Below are 13,263 nucleotides of genomic sequence, written 5' to 3'. Positions count from 1 at the left end.
TCATGATAGCTACCAACTTCCAATACATAATATCTCTCAAATGACCCAATGCACCATCACTGAAGTGGGCGTAATCATTTTCAAAAATGTTTATTTTTAGGCCATTTATCCCCTCCCCCTGTGTCTGTGTGAAACCTGTGCTTGTCAGTGTCTGTGTGGTATACCTAATAGTGTGTGTGCAGTATGTGCACTCTTCTGTACAGTACAGTGTGCATGTCTGTTCACAGTATACAGTATTTCTTGCATAGTGCGTGCGTGTGTGTGCGCCCACACGCGCGGGGGGTTGAGGGGCCAAGACCATGTCAGGCCCAGGGGGCCAAAATTTCTTAATCCGCCCCTGACACTCACACACATTAGCGTACACACGCACACACACGCACACACGCATAGCATACACACACACATACAAGCGTACACACACACTTACACACACACACACACACACACACACACACACACACACACACACACACACACACACACACACACACACACACACACACACACACACACACACACACACACACACACACACACACACACACACACACACACACGTACAGTAGATAGAGAGAGAAGAGTCTTGGAGCGGATGTTTCCTACACTTGGCCGTGTTGCCTTCACGGACCTCTTCCCCGTGTGTGTGTGTGTGTGTTCCACAGCGGCAGCCTCACCTGCGGAGCCCCCAGAAGGACACTTTCTTCCTGACGCACCGGGGACATCCTGATCACCTCCGATCATGGACGGCCCACGGACAGCCTTCACCACCGTGAGCGACAACGAGTCGGTTTTACCGGAGAACACGTCCTAGAGACAACCAGGAGGAGCGGACCGGCGAGCGGCATACTATTTCTCAGATGGACCGCAGGACTTTGTCCGCCAAGATGCGCTGGATCACGCTGCTGCTGGCCGGGTGGACTTTTTGGGGCAAAGTGGTCTTCAGCGCGGACTACGACGATGCGGACTATGACTACTATGAGGACGAGAGAGCGGACACCATCGACTACAAGGACCCTTGTAAAGCTGGTGAGTCCACTTCACTAAAAAAAAACAAAAAAACATTTTTTTTTAAATCTTGCACTTTTTTGCCCTATACGTGTGTACGTGTGCGTGCGTGAGTGCGTGTGCGTGCGTGCGTGCAAGGATGCCACCTTCCTTCAGTGTTGTCCCGCTGCACTTTCACCTTTGCACCTTGCTTCAACCGCCTAAAAAACGCACTTTTAAACACATTTTCTTCCAAATACAAAGTTGTCTCTCACTACCACGCAAACGCATGTTTTAATTTAATCCCATAAATATTACAACCCAAAAAACACCTTTGCACATATTAGTTGAATGTATTTATCGCAGCAATGCGCACTGAACGTGCCTGGGTTGTGCGTAAAGCGTGCTGTAAATGCACCTAATTTCGTATTTAAAGCTTACATAAGCACATTTCTGTTCGTTACTAGCATAAACAAACTCTTATAATGCCACCAAGTGAACTAGTACTTTTGCACCCTTCATGTATTAGGATTAAAATCGATTTATCACAGCTGCAAGGTGCTGCAAAGCTTAAAAATGCGCATTAATAGTACTTGAATTGTGCATAAAGTGTGCTTAAGATTGCTGCAGCAAAACATATGTTTGTTTGTTGATAGCACACTAAATTGTCCTTTAACAACACATTTGCACCTGTGGCAATATTACAAATGACTTGTCCAGAGTCGGGACCCGGGGTGGATCGGTTGGGGCCGTCTCCGCTCGGGATGGTCTCCTGCTGGCCCCACTATGGACTGGACTCTCACTATTATGTTAGATCCACTATGGACTGGACTTTCACAATATTATGCTAGACCCACTCGACGTCCATTGCATCCGGTCTCCCTAGAGCAGGGGTCACCAACGCGGTGCCCGCGGGCACCAGGTAGCCCGTAAGGACCAGATGAGTAGCCCGCTGGCCTGTTCTAAAAATAGCTCAAATAGCAGCACTTACCAGTGAGCTGCCTCTATTTTTTAAATTGTAATTATTTACTAGCAAGCTGGTCTCGCTTTGCCCGACATTTTTAATTCTAAGAGAGACAAAACTCAAATAGAATTTGAAAATCCAAGAAAATATTTTAAAGACTTGGTCTTCACTTGTTTAAATAAATTCATACATTTTTTTACTTTGCTTCTTATAACTTTCAGAAAGACAATTTTAGAGAAAAAATACAACCTTAAAAATGATTTTAGGATTTTTAAACACATATACCTTTTTACCTTTTAAATTCCTTCCTCTTCTTTCCTGACAATTTAAATCAATGTTCAAGTAAATTTATTTTTTTATTGTAAAGAATAATAAATACATTTTAATTTAATTCTTCATTTTAGCTTCTGTTTTTTCGACGAAGAATATTTGTGAAATATTTCTTCAAACTTATTATGATTAAAATTCAAAAAAAATATTCTGGCAAATTTAGAAAATCTGTAGAATCAAATTTAAATCTTATTTCAAAGTCTTTTGAATTTATTTTAAAAATTTTGTTCTGGAAAATATAGAAGAAATAATTATTTGTCTTTGCTTGGTCCAATTTGTTATATATTCTAACAAAGTGCAGATCGAATTTTAACCTATTTAAAACATGTCATCAAAATTCTAAAATTAATCTTAATCAGGAAAAATTACTAATGATGTTCAATAAATTATTTTTTTAATTTTTTCAAAAATATTCGAATTAGCTAGTTTTTCTCTTCTTTTTTTCGGTTGAATTTTGAATTTTAAAGAGTCGAAATTCAAGATAAACTATGTTTCAAAATGTAATTGTCATTTTTTTGTGTGTTTTCTCCTCTTTTAAACCGTTCAATTAAGTGTAAATATCATTAATTATTAATAATAACATAGAGTTAAAGGTAAATTGAGCAAATTGGCTATTTCTGGAAATTTATTTAAGTGTGTATCAAACTGGTAGCCCTTCGCATTAATCAGTACCCAAGAAGTAGCTCTTGCTTTCAAAAAGGTTGGTGACCCCTGCCCTAGAGGATGGCGGTCACCCACATCTGCGGTCCTCTCCAAGGTTTCTCATAGTCATTCACATTGACATCCCACTGGGTTGTGAGTTTTTCCTTGCCCTTTTGTGGGCTCTGAACCGAGGATGTCGTTGTGGCTTGTGCAGCCCTTTGAGACACTTGTGATTTTGGGCTATATAAATAAACATTGATTGATTGATTGATGACATGGTAAATGGGTTATGCTTGTATAGCGCTTTTCTACCTTTAAGGTACTCAAAGCGCTTTAAAACACTATTTCCACATTCACTCATTCACGCACTGATGGCGGGAGCTGCCATGCAAGGCACTAACCACGACCCATCAGGAGCAAGGGTGAAGTGTTTTGCTCAAGGACACAACGGACGTGACAAAGATGGTAGAAGCCGGGGATCGAACCAGGAACCTTCAGGTTTCTGGCATGGCCACTTTCCCACATCACAGCTCGATGGGCATAGAAATCCACCTTCAAAGTGCTTGAATTCGGCAAAGATCTTGCATAAAAAACACATTTGCCTTCATTTAATTTAGTATTGCTTCTTCAAAACATATGTTTGCTTGTTTGCATTCCATATCTTGTGATATGGTGACATATATTTGATTAATAAGCATTTATGACTAGTGAGGTGCTACAAAACGTAACAATATGACGCATTTTAAAGGTACATTTTGCCTTAATTTTGTTTTTAAATCTTCTGCAAAACATATTTCTGTTTCTACAATGTTTTATAATGCATTGCACTAACACATTGTTACATTATTTGGGATAATATGCATGTATCTCAGTTACAATGTGCTCAAAAACCATGAAAATCCACCTTAAAAGTGCTTAAAAGGCACCTTTTCCTTTATTTATTTGTATTGCTTCTCCAATGTGAGCGCAGTGTTTTTCAACCCTTTCTGAGCCAAGGTACATTTTTTTCAATGAAAAAATCCAGAGGCGCAAAACCAGCAGAAATCATTGAAAAATGAAACTCAGTAGCCGATATTGACAGTAAAAAGTCTTTCTCGCAATTATTGAATATGAATTCAAACCATAACCAAGCATGCATGACTATAGCTCTTGTCTCAAAGTAGGTGTACTGTCACCACCTGTCACATCACGCCGTGACTTATTTGTAGTTTTTTGGTGTTTTCCTGTGTGTAGTGTTTTAGTTCCTGTCTTGTGCTCTTATTTTGGTGGCTTTTCCTCTTTTGTTGGTGTTTTCCTGTAGCAGTTTTATGTCTTCCTTTAACGCTATTCCCCGCACCTGCTTTGTTTTCACAATCAAGACTATTTAAGTTGTGCGGACGCTATCCTTCTTTGTGGGGACATTGTTGATTGTCATGTCATGTTCGGATGTACTTTGTGGACGCCGTCTGCTCCACACGCTGTAAGTCTTTGCTGTCGTCCAGCATTCTGTTTTTGTTTACTTTGCAGCCAGTTCAGTTTAACTTTCGTTTTGCATAGCCATCCCTAAGCTCCATTGCCTTTTCTTAGCGGCACCTTCTTTTATTTATTTTTGGTTTAAGTGTTGGATACTTTTTTACCTGCACACTGCCTCCCGTATATTGTGATCACAACAAACCATGTTCCCGTCATCTACATAGCAATTAGCTACCTGCTGCCACCTACTGATATGGAAGAGTATTACACGGTTACTCTGCCGAGCTCTAGACAGCACCGACACTCAACAACGGCACATTTGCGGATTATAATTACTGGTTTGCAAAAAATATTTTTAACCCAATTCGGTGAAATTACATAATCTACAAAGGCACACCAGACTGTATCTCACGGCAGACCAGTGTGCCGCGGCACAGTGGTTGAAAAAACACTGATATAGCACATAGCATCCCATTTCTTGTCACATATTGACATATTTGTATCAATAAGCATTTATCACTGCTGTAAAACGCTGGAAAAGTGGGAAAATCCATCATAAAGTCCACAAGCATCTATTATAATGTATGCATACTGTACACATCCCTTTTTAAAGATATCAAATAACGCACCTGTTTATGTTTTGATGAATAAGCATTTATTACAGTTGTGCAAAAATAATGAAAATCATTAGTGAAAGTACTTAAAAAGTATTAAATAGCCTGTTTAGAGTGCCTACTGTTGCATTTTAAAAATGTGTTTTGCATTTAATTAATCTGATTTAATCTTGGAATGACTTAAAAAGTGTTTGAAAATGTGTTACAGGCACAATTTCATTCATTGTTTGTGTTTTGTTGCATAAAAGCATCCCCTTTAATGCAACACAGCAAAATGATGTTGTGTGAGGAGGAATATAAAGATGCTCCATAGCCTATGATGTTGTGTGAGTGTGTGTGTGTGTGTGTGTGTGTGTGTGTGTGTGTGTGTGTGTGTGTGTGTGTGTGTGTGTGTGTGTGTGTGTGTGTGTGTGTGTGTCGTGATGTTAAATCAACCATCAAGACAGATGAGAAACATCTGGACTGTACACCACCAAAACATGTGGGGATGCTCTCACACACTTTTAATGACAGGCTGTGGAACATCACAAAGCCTCTCCATATTCTGTGTGTGTGCGTGTGTGTGTGTGTTTGTGTGTGTGTGTACTGTATTTACATCATAAATGAGGAAAAACAACCTTTTCGCTTCCTGTAAAAGAAATGGTCAGGCGTCCCAATACTTTTGCCCATTGTGCTGTACTAACAACATGTGAAATGATCAAGCATCGGCTGTAATAAAACCAAAGTTTTGCACATATTCCCATGTCGGGGTAATATAATCCCATTTTGCGAGCGCAGTAACGTCAATAAAAATGCAAAGATGAGGGGCGGCAACGTGCTAAAAGACAGCTGGAGACGTAAAGTGGGGCGGCTACGGGACTTGAAGGTAACCTCAGCGGGACAACAAGCAGCAAGAGTGTTACTTTTGGTCATCGTGACGAGAAAATCATTTTACAAACATTCTGGAGGCGGAGCTTGGAATCAATGGCTTGTCGCAGTGAGGTTAGCATGGATCAGACCTGGGTAAATTAAGGGCCCGGGGGCCACATGCGGCCTGTTAAGCTTTTCAATCTGGCCCGCCGGACATTCCCAAAAAAATTTTTTAGATCTTTAAGATGGAAACTGTAGCCGCCATTATGATGTGCAGTGATGTTTTCAAATGACCATAAGTCTTGAACTATACAAAGTATATTATCGGCCGATAAATGCTTTAAAATCTAATATCAGAAATTATCGGTATCTGTTTCAAGAAGTAAAATTTATGACTTTTTAAAAGGTCACTGTACGGAGCGGTACATATCCGGTAAAACACACAGATGTAGGCACTCTGGACTGTAGCTGTGTGCCTTCATTGTTTTTGTAGCTGTTGTTTTGAGGCATGTTTTAAAAAAAAAAAAAATAATGCACTTTGTGAAAGTCAAAGTATAGTATTTCCCATAGTTGTAGTGGGTATCAGGATTATGTCAGGGAGATCATGTCCCAAATTCGAAGCTGTTTTGAGGCATGTTAAAAAAATAATGCATTTTGTGACTTCGATAATAAATATGGCAGTGGCATGTTGGCACTTTTTTCCATAACTGGAGTTGAAGTTGTTCTCTTATTTTGGAAAACCTTGTTTTTGATTGATTGATTGAAACTTGTATTAGTAGATTGCACAGTACAGTACATATTCCGTACAATTGACCACTAAATGGTAACACCCCAATAAGTTTTTCAACGTGTTTAAGTCGGGGTCCACGTTAATCAATTCACGGTAAAGTTACATTGTTTAATGCATCCAGCGGGGCATCACAACAAAATTAGGCATAACAATGTGTTTCAAGTTGTTGCTCAGATTAAATCAAATAAAACTTTTCTTCTACATATAAAAAGTGCAACATTAAACAGTTTCAAGTCAACTCAGTCTCAGATTAACTTTTCTTTTTCCCCCCAGCCTTTAACCCTGGTGACTTTCACTCAATCTTCATGTTTTTAGTCAGAAAAATCAGTTTATCCACATTTTCTGCAGAAAGAGCAGACCTGCTTGCAGTTAAAATGTCTCCAGCTGTGGAAAATACCCTTTAACTGGGCACGGAGGTAGCAGGTATGGCGAGGTAGTGCCTGGCTAACTTGGCAGTAAGAGGATATATGGGCTCATTGTTCTTCCACCACAGAAGTGGGTCAAAATCTAGTTTCTAATGCAATATGGACTTAAATCTGCTGCTATAAAAACATCAACGGCATTTCTTATTGCTTTAGCCCTGCCTGACTTGCCGAGGAGAAGCTGCTTGAATGCGGTGGGAGCTTTGTTTGTTCGTCTTTCTCTTCGTTGAAGCGATGTTATCCATTGTTGTATCGCACCGCAAAGCCCAAATGTTCCCAAACGGGAGATCTTAACGAGGCAGGAGGGTCTTCCAGCTCTGGCTTTTGCATGTTGTAGTAGCCCGGTCGTTGCTAGCATGCCGTGTGTTGTGCCTCAGTGTGCATTGTTTACACAACGTGCAGTGCGCTACTTAATATGTCCGTGTGGAAACTCGTTTGGTACACCTCCGAACCGAACCACCCGTACCGTAACGGTTCCATACAAATACACGTACCGTTACTCCCTTAGTTGTCAATATTCAGTGTTTTATCGTTCATAGTTAATATTGTAAATCCCACATTCTTTATTTCCATGTACATTCTGGGTGTCTCATTCAGTAATAAAAAGGAAAATTCCATTCCGTTTTTTAAGGCGGTCTGTCATAACGTTTTTAGCTTTCAATCAGACATTACTGTGAGGTTTTGTATTAGCGTTCCTAAAAATAGATTTATTTTTTTTCCAGAAGTGGATGAAAACAGAAAGGAAGCAGTTGAAATAGGCAGAACAATGGTGCCTTCAAGACCAATTTTAAGAAAAGGAACTAAAAACGCTCACTCTGTGTGTTCACTGCAATTTGTGAGCGAAGGATATGGAGGTTAATTTGTTTCTTTATTATAAAAGTGTTTTTTTGACACTGAATTTATGTAACTGAATTTTTTGCATTTGAATTTTGTGAACTGAATTTTTTACATCAAATTGTGCTTGACAATTTCATTGGAAAAAAAATCAGTGTTTTAAAATTCATTGTAAAAAGAATCAGTGTATATAAATTCAGTGTAAAAAATTAATTGTATAGAAATTCAGTGTATACACATTTTTACACCGAATATTTTTACACATGCATTTTGCTGAAAAAATAATAAATTCAATGAAATTGTCAGCGTAATTTAATGTCAAAAAATTCAATTCACAAAATTCAAATGCAAAAAATTCAGTTACATAAATTCAGTGTGGAGAAAAAAAAAGCTTTGTAATAAAGACACACTCCATAAAGGACTTCTCTGCCCCACGAAAAAAGGGAAAGAAATAAAAACAGACTCAAACGGTACTAAGGAAATAAAGCCTTATGTCTGATTGGTCTGTAAGACAGTGTTGGATCACTGTTGCAATTTTTTTTTTTAAACAGGCAAAACACATACAATTGTCAATTATACAGTAGTTATTTTTTTGGCTGCTGTGTTTTGGATTTTTCGCACTTTTGGTAGTACCATAAAGTCGTCTGCCGCCACATCGCGCCTTCAATATTGCGGTTTTACTTTATCACAAATTTGTTTATTTCTTTTTAGCGTACTCTACGTATTTATGGCTTAAATTAAGCATTTTCAAGCATAAATATGGCCAAATGAACTAGAAATATCAATACTACAGTAGCATCGTGTCCCGATACAACTTTCTCACTTCCGATGTTGGAGCTTGAGTATTGGCCGATACTGATATTGACCCGATACGCTATCAGAACAGTAGTGTAGAATAAAAATCAAAATCGTTTGATCAGGTGAAACACAATGGAATGGATCAATATTTATTTTCAAATGTCTGGAATGGATTTATGCTGTCTTTAGGTTGAAGTGGAGTGGTAATTGTTTATTTGGGTACACCTACTGGCCAGAATAAGTTACATTTGTGACAAAGTAAGTTGAATGATGTGGACACGTTTGTTACTGGATACTTTCTGACACACGTGTGCCTTGGAGATTTTGTATAGTTATAAGCAACTATAATTATTTGATACATGTTTATATTTACAAATGTGTTGCTTTAGAAGGACACTCATTACATATGTCTAGCTTGTGTGCTATTGTGTGCTTAGCTGTTGTGTAGCGGCTGGCTCCTCGTAGCCTATAGACTACCTTTAGTAAATGACTTGACTAAAATTAGGGATGTCCGATAACATCGGCAGTCCGATATTATTGGACGATAAATACTTTAAAATGTAATATCGGAAATTATCGGTATCGGTTTCAAAATTATCTGTATCGGTTTCAAAAAGTAAAATGTATGACTTTTTAAAACGTCGCTGGACGTAGGGAGAAGTACAGATCACCAATAAACCTTAAAGGCACTGCCTTTACGTGCCGGCCAGTCACATAATATCTATGGCTTTTCACACCCACAAGTGAATGCAAGGCATACTTGGTCAACAGCCATACAGGTCACACTGAGGGTGCCTGTATAAACAACTTTAACACTGTTACAAATATGCGCCACACTGTGAACCCACATCAAACAAGAATGACAAACACATTTCGGGAGAACGTCCGCACCGTAACACAACATAAACACAACAGAACAAATACCCAGAACCCCTTGCAGTACTAACTCTTCCGGGATGCTACAATATACACCCCCGCTACACCATACCTCCCGCCCACCTCAACCTCCTCATGCTCTCTCAGGGAGAGCATGTCCCAAATTCCAAGCTGCTGTTTTGAGGCATGTTAAAAAAAAAAAAAGCACTTTGTGACTTCAATAATAAATATGGCAGTGCCATGTTGGCATTTTTTTCCATGACTTGAGTTGATTTATTTTGGAAAACCTTGTTACATTGTTTAATGCATCCAGCGGGGCATCACAACAAAATTAGACGTAATAATGTGTTAATTCCACGACTGTATATATCGGTATCGATTGATATCGGAATCGGTAATTAAGAGTTGGACAATATCGGAATATCGGATATCGGCAAAAAAGCCATTATCGGACATCTCTAACTAAAATACAAGAAAAGACCGAAATCCAAAATCAATATCAGATCCCAGACACCCATAGTGACCGAACCAATCAGAGCATGCTGTCTAGTACCGTGGCCACTGATTGGCTCAGCCTCATGCAACGTTACAATATCTGATGAATTGAGTGTAAAGATGACTACTGGGTGGTTTTTCATGTTCAGACGGCTCTCTGAAAGTTAAAAAAAAACACGTTTAGAAGGTTGAAAACAGAGTGTTTTTAATGCTCTCCTCATGAAAATATTCGATATGTAATTAATAATTCCTACTTATCGAAAATGCATTCATCAAAGTCAGACTTGGAGCCAATTAACAGTAGTAGTAGTAGTAGTGGTAATGCATTTGTAAAGTTTCCTCATGTTTGCATGGCCTATTGTTGCTAGGTGGATTTCCAATGGGGCAGAATGACTTGTGCCCCAAAGCTCCAGTTTCATGGGCTTTTGATCAGCCTCTCCACTTGTTCCACGCGCACAAGTGCACGTGTGTCTTTCTTGTTGTGAATAGGGCGCTGACGAGAGCGTCCACCAGCTGAGTGACACACACATTCCTCACATACCCGAATGCAACAATCTGACAACCTCTGGCTTGTGCGCACTCTTCATGTGGATGCTCAATCCTGGGACTTTAACTACTTGTGTGTGTGTGTGTGTGTGTGTGTGTGTGTGTGTGTGTGTGTGTGTGTGTGTGTGTGTGTGTGTGTGTGTGTGTGTGTGTGTGTGTGTGTGTGTGTGTGTGTGTGTGTGTGTGTGTGTGTGTGTGTGTGTGTGTCTGTGTAATGCCGGGAGACAGTCAGTCTACATATGTTGGATGAACGGAGAGGGTTAAAAAAATAGAAGCCATGTTTTTATTTGAGTGAGAGAGCGTACATAAAGGTTGCATTGATACTGATATGTTTGCATTTCTGCACGTATGCATGCTTTTTTTTAAAGCATCCTTTTTAAGGCACCGTGCTGAATATATAAATGAGACTTTCTGCACAATGTTGACCTCAAGTTGTATTTGTTAAAAAGGTATTACAGTACTTCATTTGGCTTCTCAATGTCACTCGACCAGGAAATGTATTCTTGGAATTCTGCACATTCCATCACCTGCAATGGAAGTGTGAGTTTAGCACAGGATGTACCAAAACATGCATAATATGTACCCATAAATACGTAAGGTACCATCACATACAGTATTTAAAGCAATGTCTCTACTAGATGTACAAATACATGCATGATTTATACTAACATGGGCTATATATGTACTAATATTGTACAGTATTGTACAGTATGTATACCAAATACCCATGCACACGTAGTATTATGGTCCAGCACATATCTTGTATGGACCAATACAAGCTGTATTGGTACCAGTGCATACATTATACCTACCAATACTTACCAATACATACTATTGATGCACCATATATACTCTATTTTCATAAATGCATACCGTATGTACCAATATGTGCAGTTTAAGTGAACATGTGTGAGGCATATGGATCAATACATGCACTATATGTACTAAAACATTGTCATTCTGTACCATTTCATGCAGTACAGTGTATATACCACATTTTGAGGTAAATCTAAGAATATGTCCGATATATGTACCAATGATACAGTAAATCTACCTTTATTTACAGTATATTCATCAATACATGAGTATGTGTACTATTTAAAGCAGGGTATGGACCTTCTATTAATAATAATACATGCACTATATGTACTTTACCTATCCATGCAGTATGTGTTCTAGCTCATGCAGCATTTGCACCAAATAAAACATGCGGTATAAGTACAGTACCAATATATTCAGGATACATACAAATTATCCAGTAAATTTACCACTACATTTGTACTGTATATGTACTAAAAAATAAAGTGTATGTACTAGTTTATGTAGTATATATACAGTATATAAATATATGTATGTATATCAATGCATACTGTATATGTACCAAGTATATGTACCAATTGATGTAGTGAATGGACCAATACATACAGTAAATGTACCAATGCAGGTACTCAGTTTGTACTATACAGTATGCATACTGTATATGCACTAATCCATGTAGTATATTTACTGCTAGTAAATGCATTCTGTAAATTTGTACCTGCATATTCAGTATATGTATCAATAATCCAGTAAATTTACAACTACATATTGTATATATACCAATCGATAAAGTACTTGTACTACTTAAAGTCATGTATGTATCAATACCTACAATTTATGGACCATGCTTGTGATATTTGTAAGCACTATGTATGTACTAATACAGTGGTTCTCAAACTTTTTTTTTTTTTACCAAGTACCACCTCAGAAAAAAATTGTCTCTCCAAGTACCACCATAATGACCAACCGTAAAATGCAGTTGCGTAGTAGGCCAAATAATTCATTAAAAACAAGGAAGAGGTTTTTATTTCAGAAGTATATTTATTACTTTTGGACACTGTAATATTACACACAGTTTGAACAGTAATATTGTGTTGAATTATAGGAAAATAAAACAGTGTATTTCAATCAATGGATATTTTGGCATACCACTAGATGGAGCCCGTGTCCCACTGGTGGTACATGTACCACAGCTTGAGAATCCCTGCACTAAAGCAGGCAGTATATCCCGTAGCAATGCATGTGATATATGCACAAATACATACTGTATGCACTAATACATGCAATATATGTACTATTACATGCAGTATACGTACTAATGCATGCAGTATATGTAGCGTGATGGACTGTATGCATAAATACATATACTGTATATGTAGCAATATATTGAATATATGCACAAATACATTCAGTGTAGGCACTAATACATGCGGTATATGTACCAATAAAAGCAGTATATGAAACAATGCATGTGATATATGCACAAATTCATACACTGTAAGCCCTGATACATGCAGTACAAATGCAGTATATGAAGCTATGCATGTGATATATGCACAAATACATTCAGTGTAGGCACTAATACATGCAGTATATGTACCAATAAATGCAGTATATGAAACAATACATGTAATATATGCAAAAATACATACACTGTAAGCACTGATACATGCAGTATAAATGCAGTATATGAAGCAATGCATGTGATATATGCACAAATACATTCAGTGTAGGCACTAATACATGCAGTATATGTACCAATAAATGCAGTATATGAAACAATGCATTTGATATATGCACATATACATACACTGTAAGCCCTGATACATGCAGTATAAATGCAGTATA

At 38.2% G+C, this 13,263-nt stretch overlaps 1 protein-coding gene across 2 annotated transcripts in view; it reads left to right on the top strand.

Moving 5' to 3' along the window:
• The first annotated feature begins 623 nt into the window (after positions 1–623).
• tll1 (tolloid-like 1) overlaps positions 624–13,263 on the top strand; it is an 81,831-nt gene continuing 69,191 nt past the window's right edge. For both annotated transcript variants that reach the window (XM_062026683.1, XM_062026682.1), the window contains exon 1: positions 624–1,026. In XM_062026683.1, coding sequence (XP_061882667.1) covers positions 858–1,026 — 169 coding nt within the window. In that variant the 5' untranslated portion in view covers positions 624–857. The remainder of the gene's footprint in view (positions 1,027–13,263) is intronic.

This window comes from Entelurus aequoreus, linkage group LG18 (assembly GCF_033978785.1).
Source record: "Entelurus aequoreus isolate RoL-2023_Sb linkage group LG18, RoL_Eaeq_v1.1, whole genome shotgun sequence".
Classification (NCBI taxonomy): Eukaryota; Metazoa; Chordata; class Actinopteri; order Syngnathiformes; family Syngnathidae; genus Entelurus; species Entelurus aequoreus.
The sequence above is the reverse complement of the archived record's forward strand: the minus strand, read 5'-3'. Positions and strand labels throughout refer to the sequence as shown.